General features: G+C 51.7%; 9 protein-coding genes across 9 annotated transcripts; 3 read left to right on the top strand and 6 right to left on the bottom strand.

The window, feature by feature from the left end:
* Positions 1-130: 130 nt before the first annotated feature.
* Positions 131-3,046, top strand: QC762_0116360 (uncharacterized protein; the record flags this gene model as incomplete). The annotated part of the gene is made up of 2 exons (XM_062884361.1): positions 131-232; positions 515-3,046. The coding sequence occupies 2 exons, from the start codon at positions 131-133 to the stop codon at positions 857-859; spliced, it is 447 nt and encodes a 148-aa protein (XP_062740021.1). The 3' UTR covers positions 860-3,046.
* Positions 306-1,239, bottom strand: QC762_0116370 (uncharacterized protein). Its single transcript, XM_062884362.1, has 2 exons — positions 921-1,239; positions 306-829 (listed from the first exon to the last, which is right to left on the bottom strand). The coding sequence occupies exons 1-2, from the start codon at positions 942-944 to the stop codon at positions 497-499; spliced, it is 357 nt and encodes a 118-aa protein (XP_062740022.1). The 5' UTR covers positions 945-1,239; the 3' UTR covers positions 306-496.
* Positions 1,447-6,593, bottom strand: QC762_700400 (uncharacterized protein). Its single transcript, XM_062892898.1, has 2 exons — positions 2,179-6,593; positions 1,447-2,116 (listed from the first exon to the last, which is right to left on the bottom strand). The coding sequence occupies exons 1-2, from the start codon at positions 5,892-5,894 to the stop codon at positions 2,041-2,043; spliced, it is 3,792 nt and encodes a 1,263-aa protein (XP_062740020.1). The 5' UTR covers positions 5,895-6,593; the 3' UTR covers positions 1,447-2,040.
* Positions 6,594-6,749: 156 nt separating this feature from the next.
* Positions 6,750-8,905, bottom strand: CHS7 (Chitin synthase, class 7). The gene is made up of 2 exons (XM_062892899.1): positions 8,080-8,905; positions 6,750-8,000 (listed from the first exon to the last, which is right to left on the bottom strand). The coding sequence occupies exons 1-2, from the start codon at positions 8,315-8,317 to the stop codon at positions 7,204-7,206; spliced, it is 1,035 nt and encodes a 344-aa protein (XP_062740019.1). The 5' UTR covers positions 8,318-8,905; the 3' UTR covers positions 6,750-7,203.
* Positions 8,906-9,161: 256 nt separating this feature from the next.
* Positions 9,162-10,643, bottom strand: QC762_0116330 (uncharacterized protein; the record flags this gene model as incomplete). The annotated part of the gene is made up of 2 exons (XM_062884360.1): positions 9,162-10,403; positions 10,473-10,643. 2 exons carry the CDS (start codon positions 10,641-10,643, stop codon positions 10,233-10,235), a joined length of 342 nt encoding a protein of 113 aa, XP_062740018.1. The 3' UTR covers positions 9,162-10,232.
* A 4,421-nt stretch (positions 10,644-15,064) lies between these two features.
* On the bottom strand, positions 15,065-16,550 carry QC762_700419 (uncharacterized protein; the record flags this gene model as incomplete). The annotated part of the gene is made up of 2 exons (XM_062892900.1): positions 15,065-16,336; positions 16,392-16,550. The coding sequence occupies 2 exons, from the start codon at positions 16,548-16,550 to the stop codon at positions 15,203-15,205; spliced, it is 1,293 nt and encodes a 430-aa protein (XP_062740017.1). The 3' UTR covers positions 15,065-15,202.
* Positions 16,551-16,999: 449 nt separating this feature from the next.
* On the bottom strand, positions 17,000-20,182 carry QC762_700420 (uncharacterized protein; the record flags this gene model as incomplete). Its single annotated transcript, XM_062892901.1, has 3 exons — positions 17,543-20,182; positions 17,145-17,489; positions 17,000-17,077 (listed from the first exon to the last, which is right to left on the bottom strand). Exons 1-3 carry the CDS (start codon positions 18,140-18,142, stop codon positions 17,000-17,002), a joined length of 1,023 nt encoding a protein of 340 aa, XP_062740016.1. The 5' UTR covers positions 18,143-20,182.
* On the top strand, positions 18,936-21,118 carry QC762_700430 (uncharacterized protein). Its single transcript, XM_062892902.1, has 3 exons — positions 18,936-19,361; positions 19,449-20,201; positions 20,284-21,118. The coding sequence occupies exons 1-3, from the start codon at positions 19,197-19,199 to the stop codon at positions 20,533-20,535; spliced, it is 1,170 nt and encodes a 389-aa protein (XP_062740015.1). The 5' UTR covers positions 18,936-19,196; the 3' UTR covers positions 20,536-21,118.
* A 323-nt stretch (positions 21,119-21,441) lies between these two features.
* On the top strand, positions 21,442-22,268 carry QC762_0116290 (uncharacterized protein; the record flags this gene model as incomplete). Its single annotated transcript, XM_062884359.1, has 2 exons — positions 21,442-21,559; positions 21,610-22,268. The coding sequence occupies 2 exons, from the start codon at positions 21,442-21,444 to the stop codon at positions 22,266-22,268; spliced, it is 777 nt and encodes a 258-aa protein (XP_062740014.1).
* Positions 22,269-22,325: the final 57 nt, after the last annotated feature.

Genomic DNA, 22,325 nt, shown 5'->3' with positions numbered 1-22,325 from the left:
CACAATAGACTAAACTAAAAGAAGCGTTCTGCGTGTTTAATGGGCTACTTGTTGAGTACAAGGCTTATTCTGGAGGCTGGTCTACTACCACATATGCCTCTGCAACAAGACCGAGTCCTGCGAAAATAGTATGCAAAATGTCAACTCGTCATCTTTTGTAGCCGAATACTGGCGCCCCTCTGGTTTGAGATGCCGCAACTGCCTGCTGCTCCTAAAGTTCTGGACGTCCTCTGTTAGAAACCGTGATGCATAGATGCTCACCTGCAAGACTTCAGCATGGTCATGTCATATCCTTGGAAATGGTAGCCTCTTCTTCCATACTTCCCATGCCAATCCATATACAATACATATCATACAGTAACTCTTATCTCTGAAATCGCCTCCTTTCCCTTGTAAGCTCCTCACGTTCATTGTTCATCTCTGGGTATCCCGTTTCTATTTTTCGCTTTTTTTTTCTTTTCCTTTTTTTTCTTTTTCTTTTCCGCTACCGCATCTCTTACACCTCCCCCTCCAGCTTATCCCACCGAATCTCGCCAAACTTGCTCAGCGTCTCGAGCTTGCCGTTGCCGAGCTTGACGTTGGCGGACCGGATGACGCGCACATCGAGGGCGAGCGTCTTGCGGACCTGCTCGTTGGCCTTGATGCCGCAGTCGTAGCGCATGATGAAGTAGTGGCCCTTTGTGTGGCGCTGCTGGCCGCGGGAGATGGCCTGGGGGAGGGAGAAGGTGCCCCAGTTGCGGATGTCGCGGATGACACCCCCCTGCTGGAGGATGATCTTGCCGGCCGTGAGGACCAGCTCTTTTACTTCGGGGAGGTGCCCGGAGCGGACCTGGAAAAACAAGAAGGAGCTTTTTGTTAGAAATCGGGTGGTTTGCTGGTTTTGTTTCGTTTGAGAGAGGGCTCGGCGAGGGGGGACATACAATGCCGATTGTCTCGTACAACATGGTTTGTCTCTTCTTTCCTCTGTCGTCGTCGCTCGGTTTGTCTTTCGTGGGGGAAGGATGGTTGGCGGCGCGGGGTTGTTCGACAACCTATTGCTCGCTCGTCGTCGCAGGTTGTTGGAGGGCGTGATATCAAGGGTGGCGCTGGCGACAGGTAGAATCAATGGCTGCTGCTGCGCTGGGAATGAGGTGTGGGACGGGAGCTTCAACTATCACGGTTGCGACTCCCTGGCGGTGGTTCTTGGGCTGCCCACACTCCGCTATGAGCTCTGCCTCTGCTCCGGGAAATTTTGACGGCAAGTTCCGATTGTGGGCTTCTTGCCGCATGGCATTCCTTGGCGTAAGGCAAGGCTACACAGCCCCGTGGAGAAGGCTGCCAAAACTTGATGTCTTACAAAACGGAATTTTCTTTGGTGTGAGCTCCCAAGACTTCTTCAAATCGAAACGGCTTAAATCAAGCATTCATACCACATCACCAACTCACCATCCCGCCAAAGTTTCAGGGTTATTCAGGTCAACACTCATGATCGTGTCAATAGATGCCAGATGACTCACAACCACATCAAAGCCACTCTAGAAAGTAGCACTACCAACTTCATTAAAGATAAAAACTTCCAAAACCATCGGATCCGCATTTGCTCTCCCAATCTCCGCACTCATTCCCATTGTATTATACAAGTATGCGAAACCTATACCACCACAGACTCTCTACAGCAGTTCCCACTTTTTGTTGCTAGCCGCACCTCTTTCCTTCCACAGTCCACTCCAACAAAAGAAACGGCGCCTCGCGACTCCCGAAGCTTGCTACAACTTATATACGCAAAGAAACGAAATGGGCCAACATTACGAAGAGCAAACAGAAAGCAAACCAAGGAAACGTTGCCAGTAGGCAACTTGTGTACCCCACAACCCCTCACTCTGCTCGGTAAACTCGAACACGTTTTTGTTGGTCCCCTCTGGCGAACCAGCTTGTCTCACAGGCAGCAGCTCTGTGGTACAACTTGTCCTCCAGATCTGGGGCTTTCAAAAGGAGAAGCCAGACTCCCTCGCAAATGTGCTGGGAACATGGTATGAAGAGACTCGTCCACCAGTGAGAATGCTAGTCCGAATCGCGGTCTTGGCCGGGCATGTCAAAGGCTGGCTTCAAGTTCTCCCACGCACCGTCGACATATTCCCTACCCAACACCTGTCAGTATTGGTTATGCGCCAAAGCCAAAAGAAACGCCAGCGCACTCACTTATTACTCCTCACGATCCTCACCCCCCTCTGGTGCATAAACTCCAAAAATCTCTTCTTTGTCCGATCACGCTTGAACTCGGCGAGCATGTCTCCCTTTTTGGGTTGCAGATGCGCCTTGCGCCGAATGATCACCCTGTGGCTGCCTGGGCCGTAGACAATCTCCTCGCAGTCCACAGTCCGGAGATGGAAGTTGTACGGCTCCTTGAACACGGCCCACTTGGGGGGGCGGAGCTGTTTGAGCACTTGGTGTTCGCAGTAGCCGGGGTGCGCGTCGTCCACCCAGTGCCAGTACTGAGTCACCCCCGGATTCGTCGATACCTCGGCCGTCTTGATTTGATTCACCCGCCAGTCAATCTGCTCGAGCCGGTCATCGGAGCAAGAGTCTACATCGGTGAATCCGTGGTAGTAGAGGTCCGGCGTGTTGCTTGGATCTACAGTGGACGTAACGCGGATCCTTTTCTTTGCCTGCGGCAGCGGCGGGGTGGCATGGGCTGCCCGGATTAGAGGCATGCCCTCGTCGTCCGAGTCGGCTATAGGAGCAGAAGGGGGGTTCCCAGATCGCGAACGTGGCCTTGGTTTGTGATCAAGTCCTGCTGGCTTTCGAGGGGATGAACGTGGGCGAGGCTCCGGCTGCTGCGGCTGAAGTTGCTGCGGTTCAGGTTCGGGTTCTGCATCCTCCTGTTTGGGCGGAACTGGCGCTGCCTTGGGCGTTGCGTGTGGTTCCTTCCGCTTCAACGCCTTCGGCGTAAGTTTTGAACCGTTGTCCTCCTGCCCAGGAGTCTGAGTTTTAGGCTTGGTTGCTGACTTGTGCGGGCGACCAACACTGACAATTCCATTCTTGGCCCGGACCTGGGCGTGCTTGGGGTCGTGGTAGAAACTAGCTACTGTCGAAGCCAAGTTGAAATGGGGGCCCTGCTCCTGATAAATCTCGTAAAGCCTGTGACGCATCCATTCAGCCGGTGTCATGCCAAGGTCCATTTTGGGGAGGTCCTCCATCAAAGTGCTCGCCAGGCGGTATAGAGTGTTGTACTTGATAATCTTTTTGGTGTCCATCCACGCCTTTCCAACAAGCTGGTAGGGATGTAGTTCGCCCTCCTCTAGAAACTTGAGTGTCAGTTGGCCCCTATTGATCTGTCGCTGAGCTTCATATTTCCGGTGGTCCTTGATTCCCTGACTGTCCATCTCCTGAAATTTGGTGGTCCACTTTTCAAGCTCCTTTCGAACGTGAGAGGCAATATCAGAATCCCAGTCTTGCTCCCAATACGGATGATCGGGAGATATTTTGGCCAGTGGCACACCAGCCATAAACGGAGGTTCCGTGTACACCACGCCGTCATCTTTCAGACAAAGGTTTTCCTTGGTGATCTCCGGAAGGGACGCACGACTTGGTTCATGCGGTTCAGGCGAGCCTGCATGTGGGGTACCTGGATGAGAGGGCAACTGTACACGTGAGGTGGGCAATGATTTTCGGCCGGCCTTCTTGACGGGAGGCACGGCTTGATTTTGGGCGGCATCGGCTGTATCCTTGGCAGAAGCGCTGTCTTGCTGGTCCCCTGATGGGCTGTTTATAGCGGTGAAATTGGAACCGAAGGAGGGTTTGCTGATGGCAGTCGATATTGTTGCCGGTGTTGATTCTAGAGCTGAAGCCGGAGCCACCGCCGGAGCAGGGCCTGGGGCCGACGCTGTTTTGGGCCGCAAAGAGGCACCCACGCAGGCTTGCCGATTCCACTCGCAGTTGCCACATTTTGGAAAGCTATCGTCAGCATCCAAAATGATGCACTCTTCATACGGCCCATTGTGCTTCGCGCAGGTATTGCAGGGCTGACCTTGAATATTCCCAGTGGCTTGGATATAACAACTCGTCCATTTTGTCCCTTTAACATCACTGACGTGGTATACCCTATCCAAATCCTCCGAGGTAAACTTGCGGCCAGAACGAATTTGAACATGGCGCTTGAGCGGAAATGCCGCTATCTTTTCGATGTTGGAAGAGGTGGTGTGGGTCAGACGACGTACTTGTCCCACCAGTCTGCCGTCCTCATCATAAACGCACAACTTGCCGTCCGACACATTAGGCGGCTGTCTAGGTGGGCTACCTTCGTGTGTAAATGTGTCGGATGGCGGTGATGGGATCGAACTAAGATCAGAAAGGGGCGAATCAGCAGTATCTGCTAGAGCCGGAGACCCGTTATCGACATTCGCCGAGTCAGCACCAAGTTTGGAGGTCGTAGCATCCATTATCTGTGTAGGCGGTGACACCTCGGACTGCTTCGCCGTGATCTGAATGCCTGACATTTCCACGTCTGCTCTTTGAGATGCTGCCTCTCGAGTCTCCACTTGATCAGGAGACTTGAAGACGGTAGGTCCGGCATTCTCTTGGCCCAGAACTGTAGTCGTCTCGGTGGCAGCCTGAGGGGGGGCAGCATCTCTCGTTTCGACGTCCCAGCCTTCAGTATGTGCGGAGAAAACCTCCGCCGGGGCGGGGGCTCCCAGATCGACGGCTTTGCCCTCTGTCCCCTCCTTGGATGAGACGTCTGCCTCGGGACCCTCTTCGGAGGTTTGCAAAGGGGTCGGAATATCGGTTGCTCCGTTGAGGGCGGCGACGGTGACTGGTGTGGCTTGCTCTTCCGGTACTTGTACATTAAGTGATTCTGTACTAGTTACATTCTGCATCTCGGACACAGTTGGATCTGTCTGTTGATCGGGGGTCTCAACGCTCGGAACAACAGTTGGGGAGACGGAGACGAGCGCACCCGAAGAAGCGTTCGGGTTTGGCGGTGGAAAATGTTGAGGTTGAGCAAATGGCGCATGGTAGCCTGCTGGTGCCTGAAGAATTGGGGTTTTTTGACTTGCTGCAGGACGGGAAGCGCCTTCGAGACGCTGCTCCTCGGCGTCGTGATTCCTTGGAAGTGTTGGCGCCTCTAACACTGGAGCGCCTATCCTTTTAGAGACTGAGAGACCCTGTGACTCAAGAGGACCATTATCTGTGGGCGCTTTGAGAGATGGAGGCTGAACAGGCCCGCCCATGAACATGCCCCCTGATCCCGTGGATTGATGTGAAACCCCAGGGGCGAGTTGTGGTGCCCTCAAACTTTGCATGGGCGATGAGGCAGTCGTGGCATCATCAGCCATGGCCTGGTCTAGCCCTGTCAAATTTTGATCTTGGGCTTGTCGAAGGGAGGAAGGTTTTTTGCTTTCTAATAGAGTCAGCCGGTCTTGGTGAATCTGCTGCCACCTCGTCTCCTTATCCTTCAGATCCTGCTCGTGCTTCTTGGCGAGTGCCTGAAGCTCAGCGTGTTTGCGGTGTTGCAAGGACTGGACATCGGTAACCTTTTTTTGGGTGAATAAGATCTTGCTCGCCACCTCTTGCCTCTTATTCCGGGCTTGCAAAAGAAGTTCCTCTAGCTTCGAGATGTCGGCATCGGCGGCCGCTCCTTCTTTGGTGAGGGCCGTCATTTCTTTCTGAAGCTGGAAGAACTGTTGGGTGTAGTCCATCTGTTCCTGTTCAAGGGCGGCTTTGTGGGCGGCATGGAGATCTCGGAAGTTGCGCATGTCCTCTTGGCGGACACGGTCTAATGAGGCCATCATGCTCCTGCAGACCTCTTGATAAATCTCTTCGGACATGCTTTGGTAAGCAGGAGCGAGTGCAGTGGCCTGGCTGGCCAGAGGAAGATGTGCGTTGCCATGGCCGTTAGGGTGGGCAGCGGCGGACATGGTTGCTGTTTTGCTGAGGTGGACTTGAGGTGCACGGGTCGTTCAGAAATATAGCGACCGAGTGAAGCTTTTCGACGGAGTCCCATCAAACTTGTTGGTCAGTCGCTGGCATCATGGACATAGACAAGCCTTGGAGCTAGGGCGTTGTTAGCAGGCTGCATTTCGCATTTGAGACGAAGTTGGGTTCATCCCGAGCGCGGGTAAACTCACTTGCAGAATATAGGGATCCAGCTCTCAGCGCGCAGAAACACGATACCAGGTGCTGTGGCTGCGAGTAGTATGACGATGGTGCCGACAGTCGATGGCGATGACGGCGACGATAGGAAATTGACGGTGGTGACAGGTGGCGGAATGGAACTAGGTAAGTTCAAAGTTGATTGCGAATATGAGTGTCGAGTGACTGAGATGAGATTGAAGCGTTGCGAAAAAGCCAAGTCCGATTAGGTTGCTTGCTTCTTGCTTGGTTGCGGCGCCCCCAATTAAAAGCAGAAGCTGCTACCGACCTAGGTGCCTAGGTTGTGGCTCGAAAACCTAATAATGTCCGCTCAATGCGGTCGGGACCTTGATCAGGACCTGGACCTAGGGGGCGTTTTGGCGCGTCTGGGCTGTTTGCCTTGACTGCCGTGGCAATCTGTCTCGTGAGGAGAGAGATGACCTAGATGATTATTAGGGATTGGCAGTCACTGGAGAGTCTGTCACTGGAGAGTCTGACCTGACAACTGTTGTTAAGCGCGACTGCCGGGGTATCGGGGGCATCCATGGAGGGATCAAGGTGGGCGCACGTGCCCCCGATCAAGCTGACCTTCCAACTCCTTCTCGTCTGACATTACATGGTCCAATTTCATACATAGGTCGTGGTCAAACTCGTGAAAATTAAGGTAGGCAGGTAGATAAGTTTGATGCATATACAGAGAACAAGCTATGCAGGAACAAATGATGCTCTGCCAACACAACCACGTAGCTATTAGTGTAAGTCGCCTTCCCCTCATCCATGCTCAAAGAAATATCATGTCCCGCTGTATAGTAACGCCCCAAGACTGGAAAAGAACCTTCACAAAAAAAGCCAACACGCTGATGCCAAGGCAACTCTTTGCAGCAAATACAAAAACAAAAGAAAAGGGGACATTGCATTCGAGGCTTCATTTTTGACAAGGAGCAAACACAAAGACCAACCAACCAACCAACGTCCCCAAACCCAGACTGTTGATCTTCAGTGCTATGCGGATTATTCCCCCATGCTTCAACATTCGCTAGAGACCTTTGTAGGACAAGAAACACCCCCATCTCCCTGCGCCCAAGGCATCTACCTCTATTGGTACCGGGAGAGCCTGTTCGGACTAGACGAATAGTGCTGGTTCGGATGAGAATCATAGGCACTCGACTGGCCATATGGATCGTCGTGGTAAATTTGTGTGGCCCGACGTTGCTGCAGGTCGTCTTCGGGCGAGGGTCCCATCAACTCCTTGACCTCCCAGTTGTTCATTCTCGTGCCCACCGAGAACTCCAGGTCTTCCTTAGTGATGGAATCCCAATACTTGTACACCATCATGACCGCCAAAAGATTGCACGTTGTCGCAAAGAACAGTCCATCCATATAGTGACTGACAGAATTGCAAATCGGCCTACTGAAGGCATAGAGAATGACCTGGCCAATGACGAAGAAGAAGACGCCAAACGCAATATCGCCCAGGGGCCACCGGTCCTGAAGCGTCCGAGTGACGAGAATGATTTGCAGAACCACGTAGACGAAGAGTTGGATGGCGTTGAGAAGGTAGAGCACCACAAACAAGCCGATGGTGTTGGTGGGACCAAGACCAGCCCACGTCATGAAAGTTGCGAGCGCCACCAGGAACGAGATGACAAAGGCAGCGGCAGAGCAGAGGCGCATCATCCAGAGCGAGAGCGGTGTCCCATCCTCGTATAATTGAAATCCGACGAAGCCATTGATCAAGAGACATGTCACCAAAGCCGACGTGAGACCGGCCTGAACAGCGACGAAGTAGGGGTACGGTGCCGATCCTGGGGGTATCACACCCGCGTCAATGCAGAGGGAGAGGAAGGTGAGGAGCATGTAGAGGTAGAAGAAGCTCGTAATTTCTTTCCGACCTGTTGGTTTGCAAAACCTGTCAGTTGCCCAGTCTTTGAACTCCAGAATTCGGACCCAAACCATGAGAAATTCACATACCAACTGCCGTGAATTTTCCCCGAACGTGCAGGATCATGGTTACAGTCATGATCAAGGCAACAATGTGCATGGCGCTGGCGGCGCCTTGGAAAATGATGGTATTTGCCAGCTCAATATTCCGTGAGAAACAGTCAGGTTCGATGCCCACGCCGCTTGCGATGGAGGTTATTGGGCCGACTGAGGAGCATAGTGGCAGCGGTGCCATGCGGCAGATGCTGGTGAAGTCCCCAATAGTCATCCCGGGTGATGGAGGGGGCCGGTGAGGGCCACAACGGAGGGAGATTCGATAAGGTTGGAGGCGATGATTCAGGAGAAGGAGAGGAGCGTGTTCAATCTGTGGATATTCGAGGATTTCAAGGCGGAGGGTGGGGATGGAGGGGTTGGGAGTGGTTGCGATGGGCGACGGTCGGAATGTGATGGCTAAGGTAACTCTGTTGCGACGAAGGATGTTGAAGGCTGGGTGGAGATGGTTATGGATGGCGATGGCGGATGGCGAAAAGGCTGAATCGAATACAAACGACTGAAAAACTGAACGAAGGTGGGATGGGTTCAACGAATGTGGTGCGAGGCTGGTAATGGGTCGTCAATGTGTGGACATGGTGGTGCTAGCCCTATGCTATGGTTGCTCCGCCGTTGGATGCGCGCGATGTTGAGGCCGGCGAGCAGAAGGGACGGGATTGCGTTGCCAGGGAAAAATAGGAGGGCTGCCGTCGCCCAGCCTCCCGTCTCGCTCCATCTTCCAGCTGACGTTACGGCACAGCGATGGGTCCAAGCGCCCCACTTATGCAACACGGAATTGTTTCGCTAAATAGCCTCTTTAGGTATTTTGCCTCCCCATTGGCCCGGAATTCCATCAATGTCTTGTTCATGTTGCCAAACAACATTCCAGACAAACCTGATCTTTGCAACCTCTCAGTATTTTCGATCAATTTACTACCTCATGGCAGAGTCTATCCCACATTCTGCACATTTTAACGTATTCGAATTTTGCAATAGAAACACCAACATTACCTAGGATCGGAAGCCTGAAGCTGTGAGTACAAGCTTGATTAAAAGTCCATTTTTTACACTTCTAGACATGAGGTGGTTTCTACAATTCTACTTGAACAAAAACAAAACTCAACCCAAATATTTCCGGTCCTCTCCAGAATGCATTTACCTTGTTCAAGACAAAGTATCATTGACTCCCTAGTTTCTTGGTCCACCGTTCTATAACATGACCAGTGTGCCTCTTCTTCCCAGTGACCCTCTCCTTCAATATCTTTCCCTTATAGTTACTATATCTCCGGACTACACTCGTTCACTCTCATGTCCGGACCCTTTTCCTCCCCTCTTCATTCGCCCCGTCACTATCAGCCTGGTCGCCTCGACCTCTTTTCCTCTTGTTAGGGACACACTTGCCATGGTCTTCCTCAGCAATGCCCCCGAACATTGGCTTCTCCGGTCGCTTTGGCTTACAATCTTCCGGGGGGTTTGATGAAAATGCTGTATTTGTCGTGGGTTGGGATTGGGCAGCATGAAAATGGTGGGCGCGGTTGATGCCGGCCTGTCTAAACCTCTCGTCTACCTGTGCCTCCACCCACGCCCTTCTTCACTCTTCTTCTGCCCTCCGCATTTCAACTTCCGCCCAGTACCTTTCTCTTGTCTGTATCCACGCCTCTCTTTTCCTTATCCATTCCTCTTCCATTCTCACCCGCATCTCTTCTTCTGCTCTCCTCCGTATATCTTCATCTACCCTCCTCTGCTTTTCTTCTCTTGCCCTCCTCCTGTAGTATTCCTCCTTCGGCTCCCTTCCTCCCTGTCGTCTCCACTCCTCCCCAACTCGTCGAGCCCATTCTCTTATTTCTCTTTGTTCGGCGTCGTACCTCTCCACCCAAGCCTCATAGCGTCTCTCCCAGTCCTCGTAGCCAGTTCCCCCGGACTCATAATACCTTTTGAATGTCTCGCGCAGCCTGTTTCACGCCTCTTCCTCTTGCCGTAAAAACTCCTTGTCCCGCTTGAAGGGTGTAGTCGAGGGTCCCGCGGTTGATGATGAAGAGCTGGTCGAGTTACCTAAGACCTGGCTCGGTGACCAGTCGACTGAATTCCAGCACCAGCTGAGACCGCTCACTTTCCAACGCTTCTAGTTCCTTCCGTGTGATCTCAATTGATTTCTAGTACGCCGCAGAGGCCGTTGTCGGATCTCGCTGTCTTCGCTGGTATGAGAACAATTTGGCGGTGCCATTCAGCCTGGTGCTCTCGATTTGCTGTAGGCGACTATGGACCGATTGATCATATTGGGCTCGCGAGGTATCATTAGAAAGGACCTCATGGGCGTTGTTGATCTGAGAAAGATGTGAGTTAGTACTTGGCAAATATAATGTCGACTGAGAAAAAGGCAATGAGGTAGGTACTTTCTGAAACTTTTCAGTCGCATCAAAGTCAGCGGCTGGGCGCTTGTCCGGGTGCCAAGGGAGCGCAAGCCGCCTGTACGACTTCTTGATCTCCTCTCTGGTAGCAGAGAGTTTGATCTCTAGGGTGGAGTAGTACCGCAAGTCGACAACGGGAACTGCGGCTTGGGACATGTTGCTGGATATGGCATTGTGAACTGTGGATGATCGCAATGAGGGAACAATTATCCTGGTGGTGTTGTTGTCGCACAAAACACACTGGCGGAGCTTGAGATCTAGGTCGCGTTTTGGGTGGTTGCTGAGAAAGCAGCGACAGATGATTTGCGCAGTGAAGGCAATGGTGAATTTCAGGCAGCGAATTTTGAAGTAAACAGGTGAATTTCCAAGGACATACCGCCCAGTTGTGGGGAGCAAGTCTGAATTTCATCCCAGCTTTGAGACCATGAAATTTGCCCTGCCGACGAGGTTGCTTCCTCACTTGCTCCCACTTGGGTTTCAAACAGACCAGTGATATCATGTTGGATCGCAAAGACTGGTCACAAGAAGTAGGGAATTCCCAGGGAAATAGAATAAATAGAATCAACTATCTAATAGGGATGGGGTCTTTGGCCCTGCCCTTGACATCCTCCATCCGGCGGTAGATTCATGCTGTGTTGAAGGACACTGTTGCCGCGGGAAGAAGATGATGAGTGCTAGGCCTAGATGACGTGCAGTACCTTGCAGTGCACGCATCTCACCATCACTATCTCCACGTCGTCGTCATCGTCACTTGCTTCTTTGTCGTTAGATGCTGGTTCAGTTGGGCGGCTGTAGGCCAGCTCTTGTGTCTGGTTCCAATAGAATGGTCTTGACACTGCTTCCTCCAGGTGAGTTGACGGATCTGGGTGGGCACAGTAATCTCCGGCTTGATTGCAGTGAACCGGGAATGGCTTTTGGGCTGTTGTATGTTGAAATTGATTCCCGCCTTGATCTAATCCTTCTGATGGCTTCTGGCCTGCTCTGCTAATCAAGGGCTCCTTCAGCTCGCACTCCAGCTCAAGCTTGGAGTGCTCTTCCTTCAAGCTAGTGATTGTCGCCTTCAACTTGCGCCATTCGCTTTTCTGCTTCTTGCTTAGGGCCGAAAGCTTGTCGCGTCCTTTTTTCATTATCCTCTCGATGTGGCAGAGTCGTCTGGATGGTCTTATCACAATGATTCCACGCCCTGTCGTCGGATAGAATCTCGTATGCATTGTGAATCTGGAGATTGTTGGTTAGTGCAAGTACAAAGACTATCCATGAAGAACGCAATGTGATACCTTCTTGAACTTTTCGCCAGGCTGGTGCTCGAAGAGCGACTGCTACTTATCCGGGTGCCAGATCAACGCCAGCTGTCTGTATGACTTTTTGATCTCGGCCTTGGTCGCGGATGGTGTGATTTCGAGAGTCGTGTAGTAATGCAGCTCGGCTACAGGCACCGCAGGCCGCGGCATGTTGAGGATTCTACGATGACAGTTTAATTTGTTGTACTAGTGCTCCTGTTCCGTGGGCGCCTCCGGTCATTGAGGCAGCTCAATGGAAGTGTGAAGGGCTTTGCGGCAACTCCGAAAAGAGTTTGAAGCTGTGTGGGATTTTCAGAGGTCTCGGAGAAGAAAATAACAAACTGTGGTTTCTTTCTTTTACTGGTGCCTAGGGCCACAAAGATATGCTTGAGATTCCATCCCATCTTTGGGAAGAGGTTATTACCCACTCTGATAACGGTTTTCTTAGAGAAATAAGTAAGGTAGGTACAAGACGCTGGATATCAACAAAGCAGGTATAAAGTGCCTATCTGCCTACCTGGGTACCTAGCGACCTTATCTACGTATCCACAATGCATCTTTGGGTTCAGTCCTCATCAGACTCAGACCTTGTTGCTTGTGTCAGGTTTCTTGGTGTTACTAGCAGTAGACCTGGGGGAGCGAGCGCCCAAGCAGAATTGAAAAAAGTGTTCATTTTGTGAAACTCTAGGAAGAACTACTCTCAAGAACAGAAAACCTATCTAAACCCAACCAACTGTGGCCCGGCCCACAGGATAGAAGCATTAAGAGCAACCTTACTACCTACCAATCCTCCGAGAGCAACTCATCCAAGTCCTTGTTGACGCGCTTTCTTCCCCTCTTTTTCGGCGGCTCACAAATGCTCGCAGCGGTCCGAGTCCGTTTATCAAGGCTGGGCTGGTCGATTGCTGGACCAGCATCTCGTCTTCCCTGCTCATCCTTCGACTAAAGCAGCGCTCCAATCGCCAAGTTGTTGATAGTCTCCTTGACCTTCTGAAAGCTAGTCTCAAGTATGCCCATACTGTTGTAATCCGACACCACTTTCTTGAGCTTCGTGTTCTCGGCGCCAAGTGTCTTGAGTGTCATGTCCTTGCTGATCAGCTGAGCCCTCGCAGTATTCAGGAGGGTAGCTGTGTTGGCCAGCTTCAAGTTTTGCCTTTCCAGCTCCATAGTCCATTGCTTCATCACTGTTTCCTTCGCAGCATATACAGCATTGACTACCTGGCAACGTAGCAGTTCCTCCCTAACACTCGTTAGCTCTGACAATGCAGCCTCGAGATCTCTCTCCGTCCTTTTCAATGACATGACCCCGATTTCGGTCTTTATCTGCTCAAGCTCCTTTTTAAGGGTCATTCGATCCTGGCCTGCATGCTTATCCCACCCATTCCCCAAGCCTCAGAGTCGCCTGTGAGTTCGTATCTCGAATTGTTACAGTGAGTCGTGCTGGAGTTCAGACTTGTGAAGGCAGCTAGCCTGCTCTCTTCCAACAAAGCGGCTTCCGCGGCAGCAATTTTGAACCGTTCCTTAGCTTTGTTGAGCCCGCCGTCTCTGCATATCCAAATGTTGCTTAGGGTGCGACCTGAAGAAGGACTCTTGGTGTTTGTGATCAACTTGGTAACACTGCCTAACTCGAGGTGAAGGTGGGTTTGAAGATCTTCAAGAGCCAAAAGCTCTGTCTTCTGCGCTGTGGCGAGGTCGGTTTCACAGGCCAGGCAAGACGTGATGCGTTCCATTCTGCACTCAAGCCACCGCATGTAGGTCTGGAGGACTTTGTCATTGTATGACGAACGCTCCTCTGGATCAATCAGGACGTTATCGGCATCTTGAAGGTGTATCAGAATTAGCATGTTATCCAATGTTTTCTCTTTCCACAAGCAGCTGGCTCCGCAGCATTGACGTACCTTTTGGAACTCTCGGGTCGCTCTGGCTTGGGTACTCAGATTTTTGTCCGGATGATAACGAAGACAGAGACTTTTATAAGCTTTCTTGATTTCAACTGTGTCGGCTGTCGACAGGATTTCAAGCGTGGCGTAAAATAATCGTAGGCGGATCATTTTAGCATTTTTCCACCCCGATGAGTCCATTTTCAGGGTGTTCTGATGGAAGAGAGATATGACCTTCTAGAATGATTCGTGGTGAGAGAAAAAGCCGCGAGCAAAGGCGAAGGAGCTGTCGGTCAAATTGTTGACGTACTTCAGTGTAATTGCAAGCTAGCTGCCAGGCAAAGAACATATTTGATTGATGAAACCAGGAAAGAAGTTATAGACAAGTATGGTACCTATCCAGAACGATGAAGTCGCAACTGCCATTGTACCTATTGTCTCGACCTCAGCTTAAGAAAAAAGAAGCAAGAAAAAAGGAGAACTGCAGACCAAAGAAGGCCTTGGTTACAAGCCGTTCAAAAGCATTGGCTTCCTGTACCTCTAATTATAATGTGACTCGGCCGCTCATTCCATTTGAAGTTGCCCATTGATGTATGGTACCGCCTTCTTCCACTTCCAAGTCACTGTCGGCATCTGAAACCAAACGATATATTATGCCATCCTCCTACATATGTAACACATTGAGGTTTATGATAATGTTGAATTTGTTTTTCTATTTAGTGAAAGCTTTAAAGTTACTCCTTGAAAGATCTTAGCCTAGAGTGAAAGTAAAGTACAGTAATACAATATATATATTGCTGTATGTATTGTAGCATATATATTGCTGTATGTATTGTAGCTAATTCATATATAAGTTCCACTTCATTTATCAGCATCTTCTCGTAAAAGAACCAACTTTAAATGGCGGAATTATCTGACCTTTGAATTATCCAAAACCCAGATAATGTTTTGATTTTAAAAAAGCCAAACCTGCGTATCTTGAAAATCATGGCTCGTCTTCAATCAAGAAGACCAAGATACCGTATACAAATATTCCACAATCCAAAAGGCATCCCACATCATGAGAATCCCTCAGTAGCACTATCTATTGCATTGCAATATGAACCTATATTTCTTACCTTAGTTTAAAGTTCGTTTAAAACCTTAAAGAACCTCGAAGTTATCTCAGGTACCTGAGTTACACGGCAGATATTCTAAGAGAGCACACAAACCTAGAAAGAAAGAAAGAAAAGAGCTCAACGCTATGAACTTAATCGCAACATAGCAAACATGAATAGACACCCAATCGAAAGTTACGAAGGTCATTACTCATGAGCTTCAAAGGGTATCAAAAACAACGAAGTATATAGCCTTAACAGATGATAGTACAGTAACATAGTTACAGGCCATGATGGGAAATAATGAAGAATACTATCAATATGTGCTTTATAATGCTAATATTGCACACCTGGAGTGCAGCGCTAAGTTGGTGACCCAAATCCGAGGTCCATATCCAGCAAGCCAACCCCAGCTGCAGTGCTATATCCCGAGATGCTGTCCAGGCCACAGCTGTGCTTCAACCCGTCCTGGCAGCCTTAGGCCCTCTGCCATCAGTGTTAGCAGAATCGCGAGTATCATTCCTCGGCCTTCCCCTCTTTTTCCTGGTTGTCGGTTCCACGTCGCCACTTTTGTGCACTGGTGAGTTGTTCGCTTGGTCCAACATGCGCCTCAGCCGTTGGACCTCATCCTCCAGAGCTAGGTTCTTCTGAAGTAGACTGTTCACAATCCTGTTCTTCTCCGCGAGAAAGGTCCTCAGTATCTTGATCTCAGTTTCCATCGCCCCGAAGGGGTGGGGAGTTGCCATCGGCCGCTGGTGATGTTGCCAAGGTGGCTGGGGAGGCGGAGGGTGTCGGAAGTTTGATCCATGAAATGAAAAAGATCTCGCCCGCTGATAGTGCTGTTCCTGGTCAGGCGGTGGCCTGGTAGAGCTGTAGGATGGACGAGGAGAGAAGGTCGGTAGGGCTTCGGATGACCTCTGTCGATGTGAGCGTGGTGGCGGCGTGGTGGGCGATGGGTTTGGAGGATACTGAGAAGCTTCATACTGCGACGGACGCCCTTGTGACATAGTTTGAGGACCACCATGAAAAGAAAGCTGGCTTGGTATCTGTGCTGTTTGACTGTCCTGCCAGCGAGGGTTGTGTTCCTTTTCCAGCTCTGCGCATTCCTTCTCTGAGCTCCAAACCTTGTCCAACAGGACGTCCACCTCCTCCTTCAGTCTTTTCCAGTTGGTTTCGGCGTCTCGCATGTCCGCAGTCGCCTTTTGGTGGTCTTGCTTGGCAAGAGCGAGGTCTTGGACAGTTTGAGGGGGCATCTCGTCTGTCGAAGCATGTTGGGTATCACTTTGAGGAGGTTGGGCTGGCTCGTCGCTGTCATCATCGCTGATGACAACAAAAGCCTTCGCGTCGATAATACGCCGTTGTGCAACATCGTAGGCCCGTTGTTTTTGTTTCAGCCGAAAGGTGAACGCTTCAAAGAGCCGCCGTTTGTAGTCGACAGTGTGCTGTACCCTTGCCGAATCCCGTTGTACACGCTCAAGGAGCTCGGCATACCTGCGCCGCGCCTGCTCTGTCCTCGACAGCTTGGTGGCGATGGTCTGGTCGTAAGTATGCCTTGCTTTGGGGTCAGAGAGAATCTCATAGGCTTGCTGCAGCTATCAAACAGTTAATACCTGGTACCATGCGGCATCTCTGGGAAACAGGACATACCTCCTGAAAGTCCGCTGTGGCAGCGGCAGAGTTGCCATGCTTGTCGGGATGCCTCAGGCGAGCCATTCGATGGTATGCCTTCTTGACGTCAGCAGAAGTCGCATCTGGGCGAACTCCAAGCATGTTGTAATGCTGGAGTCTTTTGTTTGGTGAAGACATTTTCGATGTTGGAGCCGAAACGAGGGCGGTCTCAGTCGCAGTCGCAGGTGTGACGTGGTGGGAAAGAAAAAGATTGAGAGAAGAAGGTCGCTTCAGCAACCGACATGATTTTGAGGTTGCGTGAGGGTGCGGCGAAAGGTAATGTAGTCGCGTTGCAAACTGGAATCATGGCCAAAGGCTTCAGGGAAATGGTGTGCAAGTGGCTGGGGATGAATTCGCTACGTTGCAAGAAATTGAGAGCACAATAAAAACTAACCTTGACAGTAATCTGGAGAAAAAGTAGGTAAGGTAAATTAGTCCTGCTTTTCAGGCCGTCACCCCACTCGTTGCGTTTGACACCAACTGCAGCTCCAGGCACTTGACAAACGCACCTCTGGTTGCTGTAGTTGTCTATCTCTTCTTTTATTGCTTGATCTTGTCATTGTTAGCTACATGGTATTGTTATCTTTTTACTTGCTGAAAAACTTGGAAAAGTCCTGCTTTGCCAGAGATTCCTCCACCGTCGTGATCGGGCAATCGATGCCCGCCTAAATTTATCTGGTCAGTATTTTTCTTCCACATTTGCAAACCAAAGAAAGCAGGGCTCGTTCTCACCTTTTGGATATCCTCAGCTGTCAACAGCTCCATCCCACCATCGTACCCCGGATCGGACGAATACGAATACATGAGAGCAACCTCCAGCCCACAGGCCTTGTCAGGAGTCTCGGCCACCATCTCGTCAATCGTCACCTCCTTATACTCGATGGTGGCCCCAGTGACCCGACCCCACGCAGCCGCCCAATCCCTGAAGCTCAGATACTCCCCAGCCATGTAGGCCTTTCCAGGCGGCATCTGGGAGACGGCATACACAAAGTTGCCAGTGTCACGGTTCACGTCCAGCTGGGGAATCAGCTTGTCTGGGTTACAGGGGAAGCGCATCTGGAAGCTCCCGTCGGATTGCTGCCACGATCATCAGTATTTCTCCTTCTTCGGACCGACGAGTGGTGGCTCACCTTGGCAAAATAGGAGTCGGGCAGGATATTGTGACTGGTGGTGAAGAAGCCGGTGTGAATACACGACATCTTGGCCGCCAACTCGGGATACTTGGGAACAACATAGTCGGGGAACACATCGGCCTTGGAGTCAAAGTGGTATAGGTCTTGGAACTTGCCCTTGCTGCACTTCCGCGCGTTGCTCAGGGTCGAAACCAGGAAGCCGTTATCCACCAGAGTGTCAACCACAGTGGCCGCAGCGTCGGCAATGTTTTTGCCCTGCTGGACCTCAACATCATAGGCGTACTTGCGGCAGGTGATGCCGAGCTCCTCCGCCTTGGCCCGGCAGTCAGGGCGGAAGAAGGGCTCCCAGTACTGTGTCACGCTGAAGATGAGGTTGGCGCCCTTGAAGGCCTTCTTGAGAGACTCGACGTCGTCCAGCTCGGCCGCCACCACTTCGGCCCCGAGCTCCCTGAGGGCCTGTGCTGCAGGCGACGAGACATTGCGGGTCAAGCCGCGAACGGCGTATTGCGGGTCCTGGAGAAAACGGCGGGCAACGGCACCGCCCTGGTTACCGGTGGCACCCAACACCACGATGAGCTTTTTTTGAACGTCGGCCATGTTGAAGATGGGGATGAAACGAAGAGAGAGGGGGATAGAGAGAGCAGTGTCGGTAGGTGATCAGTCAGATCAAGAGACAGGAAGCAGGAGATAAGTCACAAGCCAGGACGAGCAAACAAAGATATCTTTAAAAGGCCCCCCGGCCGATGAACAGGTTCATTTCCAGGTTCCAGTCCGCCGGTTCAAGGAGGGGGCCCGAATTAAAGCAACAATCCACTTCGTCTTCCGTTTCCAATCATCTGTCAAGACCCCCTTCCCCTCTCTCGAGTCCTGGGCGTAGGTATTCCCTCAGTGCCTCGCCCCCTTTGGGCCCCTGAAGAAGAAAGGCATCCTTGGATCGTCCTTCACGGTGGCCCTCAACATGGGAGCACACTTCCCGCAACAGGCAACGGTCCCCGAGTGAGAGGGACATACTCGGCTCGGTACAAACTAGAACTTGGGTAGCATTTTGGGTGCGGCCTGTGATGTGGAACTCGTCTTGTTGAGTGGAGCTGTGTGATGGGATGTGGTGAAGTGATAGCGCGGAAGCCGGCGCTCGGCTGGCAGCTGCTTATGCGGGTGTAGCGCGTGGGGACAGGTGCAGCTAGCGGAGGTTAGCGGAGGCTGGCGGAGCAAAACACCCCCTGATCCGGGATGGCGGGCCCTTGGTTCGTCTCGGCAGGTGGGAACGGCGGGGCGTCAGACCTTACTGCTGGGACCACGGCCAGCTGGAACCACGCAGCCAGGAATTTGTCCAAGGGAAAAAAATACGCAATCCGCCTCCCAAGCGAGCCCATGAGCCCACGAGCCCAGGGGTTCGGGTACAAACGAGAAACAACACATGTCTGGGCCAGCCAGACCAAAGAGGGGCTCTCGGAAGGGGAAGGGGCCCATATGAATTGGGTCCGCCGTCTGTCCCAAGTGTTCGTCCCCCCGATACCTTGCTCTCCCGATCCTTTCGGCAGATCATCGCCGGCCAGACAAACCTGAAGACAAAGAAGTAACGCTGCCAAACTGGGGTCCCACGAGTTTCTCACTTTCTCCCCATCCTTCGTGCTAGAGCTACGCCATTCCAATGTCTGATAGCCCCGCCAAACCCGCTGCTAATAGCGGGTCTGGCTCTGCCGCGGCCTTTGGGAAGCCGCCGGAGTCACCAACAGCATCAAAGGATGTGACAAGTCCAGGGGATTTGCAGCAAGGCCCTGCCGATGAACCAGACCACCCTCACCTCGAGATCGATGTACGTTGATGCCAGATGCTCACTGCTTTTGTCCTTCGAAACCTGCATGCCGGTGACTAACGCGACTCTTTGCGTCCTTGCCTGCAGCACGACGAGGGCGCCGAAGACAACTATGATGCCGACTCGGCTTACGTCTCCCTAGACGGCTCATCCCGCACCGGATCCATCACCTCGTCCATCACAAACTATGTCTATGAGAACGGTCGTCGGTACCATGCCTATCGCTCGGGGCAGTATGTCTTGCCCAACGACGAGGACGAACAAGAGCGCCTTGATCTCCAACACCACATTTGGCTTCTCCTGCTCCATGGAAGCTTGTACACGGCGCCCTTGAATGTTCCAGACGAGTCGGATTCCGCCAGCGAGTACAGGATCTTGGATCTCGGCTGCGGCACCGGTATTTGGGCTATGGATATTGCTGACCAGCACCCTCGTGCGTCTGTATTTGGCGTTGATTTGAGCCCCATTCAACCCGAATGGGTGCCCGGCAACTGCCGCTTCCACGTCGACGACTACGAAGACGACTGGACGTACAGGCCAGACGAGGCGTTCGACTACATCCACGGGCGTGCCCTCGGCGGTACCGTTGCTGACTGGGGTCGATTCTATCGCCAGGTGAGGACGCACCTCAAGCCAGGCGGCTACTGTGAAATGCAAGAATACGATGCCTGGATCTTCAGCGACGACGACAGCTTCGACAGGGCGCCTTGGACCAAGGAATGGGTAACCAAGCTGGATGATGCCAGCAAGATGTTTGGCAAGCAAATCAACGTGGCCAACCGCCACAAGCAATGGATGATCGATGCGGGCTTTGAAGACGTCCAAGAGAAGGTCATCAGGGTAAGAGCGGCTCCCTGCTCGCGACGTTGACGTCGTTGTGATACCTGATCATTCTTACTAACATCGGCGGCGGCATGGATAGATTCCCATTGGACCGTGGGCCAAGGACCCTCATCTGAAGGAGCTGGGCCGCTTCGAGCAACTGCATATGCAGATGTCGGTGGCCTCTCACACCCCTGCACTCTTCACCCGCGTGCATTCATACACCGAACAGCAGTGCCAGGTCCTGATTGAGGGCGTCAAGCGGGAGTTCCGCAATAGAGATCTGAGACTGATCACCATCTACCGCTTCATCAGCGGCCGAAGCCCTGGCCCCCCTCCCCCGGAGCTCTGATGAGGCCGACATGACGGAGTTGACATTTACGAAGCATGATGTGATGCACTGATGATGGATGATGTGAGTGGTCTGTGCATTTGCATAATATTTTTGCATAAGAGTGGATAATTTAATTGTGCAGCCCCTTTTTGCCCCTTTTCCTCTCCCGTGTTATGTTCTCTTTTCTCCGCTGCTGTTGATGCTTGGACAGGCAACGGTCATCCATTTCTCTTCTGTTGTAAAATCTGGGTTTCTCCAACTGGGTAAGACTTCCATTACTTCATGAAATACCCTAAAAAGATGACTGCATGCATATGCCGCGGGCTTTTTGGTGGAAGCGTAAGTACATGGGGCAAGATCTCCTTTTGGAGTCGTGTTGCTTCGCCCACACCATTCAGTCAGCACGTTGAAGATGCCGTCAAGGTGGCATAAATTTACGGATGGCAAGATAAACTTGCATGAACACCTTCGGAGTCAGCAATGAAGAGAAGCAACACTGCCTTATTTAGTGACCACCATCGGGATCTTGACCAGTAGAGTTTTGGCTTTGTACCTTGATGTTAATGAGTGGTAGATTATAGAGCGAGTTATTTGGTTTGTTTGATCAGATCAGGTCGTTATCTCGAGGAATAACAACTGTTGTGTTCTCTGGGTTCTTCTAAGAGATATAACTGTCAATCTCTGAGTGCTCATGCTAGCCAGGTCAGCTCTCTGGCGTGATAGTTTTCAAGCATAACACAATGATCATTCTAGGGGACAAAACACTTTCCCTCGCAACCACATCCCCAAATAGCTCCGACTCCTCTTCCGACCCAGAAATTCCATAGTGGTCACCGTCAGAAGAAAAGCCCGCCCGCCGCAAAATCGACCACACCGTCCTCCCGCTCCTCACGCTCAGCCTCCTAGTCTTCCAGTTCGACCGCCATGAACCTCGCCAGCGCCCTCACCGACGGTTTCGCCGAGCGCTCCAACCTCGACCGGGACACCATCAACCTCGGGAACCAGCTCCTATTCCTGGACACTGTCGTGTTGGAAATCCCAAGTAACATGATACTCCAAAAGGTCATCTTCCCAACCCCCCCATTGCCCCAGTTGATATTGACTTAAGCAACCTCTGTGTGCATCAGCTCGGTCCCAGAAAGTGGATCTCCTCCCAAATCCTCTTCTTCGGCCTAGTTGGAACCCTGCAAATCCTCATTACCAACCGAGCGGACTATCTTGCCTCTAGGCTATGTCTGGGTCTTGCCGAGTCGGGATATATCCCGAGAAGTATCTACACCATCTCTACTTGGTACACCTCCCGCAAACGCACACGTCGAGTAGCCGTCTTTTTTATTGGCATGTTTGGCGGGAATGCTCTCTCCCCTCTATTGGCGTCTGGGATTTTGAAGCTGAGTTGTCGTCATGGGTTGAGAGATTGGCAGTGGCTTTTTTTGGACGGGCTGTTTACGTTTTTGTGTGAGAGGGTTGTTCTTTTTCTTGTTGCCTGGGTCACCTGGGAGACGAAGCCGTTGGTTGGGAGGGGTCTGGTGGTATTTAGTGAGAAAGATCGGGAAATCCTGCAGGACAGGTTGGTGAGGGATGGTGATGGGTTGGATTTGACAGATGGGAAGCCCAAGAGCCATATACCGCTAGCTGTGGTGTGGAAGACGGTGAAGCATTGGAGGAGGTGGCTGCATTTCGTGTCGACGTTTTGTATCTTTTCGACTTGGTCACCGTTGACGACGTGTACGCCGTCTATTATCATGTGAGCTCCCTTTGGTGACCTTTGAAGCCGACACGGAATTTCTCACCAACTGACACACTGT

The sequence above is a fragment of the Podospora pseudocomata genome, chromosome 7 (genome assembly GCF_035222375.1).
Source record: "Podospora pseudocomata strain CBS 415.72m chromosome 7, whole genome shotgun sequence".
NCBI lineage: Eukaryota > Fungi > Ascomycota > Sordariomycetes > Sordariales > Podosporaceae > Podospora > Podospora pseudocomata.
The sequence above is the reverse complement of the archived record's forward strand: the minus strand, read 5'-3'. Positions and strand labels throughout refer to the sequence as shown.

Coding starts and splice junctions, on each gene's coding strand:
- QC762_700400 (XM_062892898.1), bottom strand. CDS start 5,894: ATGTCCGCCGCTGCCCACCCTAACGGCCATGGCAACGCACATCTTCCT. Junction 2,117..2,178: donor AGGATCGTGAGGAGTAATAA/GTGAGTGCGCTG, acceptor GGTGTTGGGTAG/GGAATATGTCGACGGTGCGT.
- QC762_700430 (XM_062892902.1), top strand. CDS start 19,197: ATGTCTGATAGCCCCGCCAAACCCGCTGCTAATAGCGGGTCTGGCTCT. Junction 19,362..19,448: donor ACCCTCACCTCGAGATCGAT/GTACGTTGATGC, acceptor CCTTGCCTGCAG/CACGACGAGGGCGCCGAAGA. Junction 20,202..20,283: donor TCCAAGAGAAGGTCATCAGG/GTAAGAGCGGCT, acceptor CGGCATGGATAG/ATTCCCATTGGACCGTGGGC.
- QC762_0116370 (XM_062884362.1), bottom strand. CDS start 944: ATGTTGTACGAGACAATCGGCATT. Junction 830..920: donor TGTACGAGACAATCGGCATT/GTATGTCCCCCC, acceptor TTGTTTTTCCAG/GTCCGCTCCGGGCACCTCCC.
- CHS7 (XM_062892899.1), bottom strand. CDS start 8,317: ATGACTATTGGGGACTTCACCAGCATCTGCCGCATGGCACCGCTGCCA. Junction 8,001..8,079: donor GGGAAAATTCACGGCAGTTG/GTATGTGAATTT, acceptor GCAAACCAACAG/GTCGGAAAGAAATTACGAGC.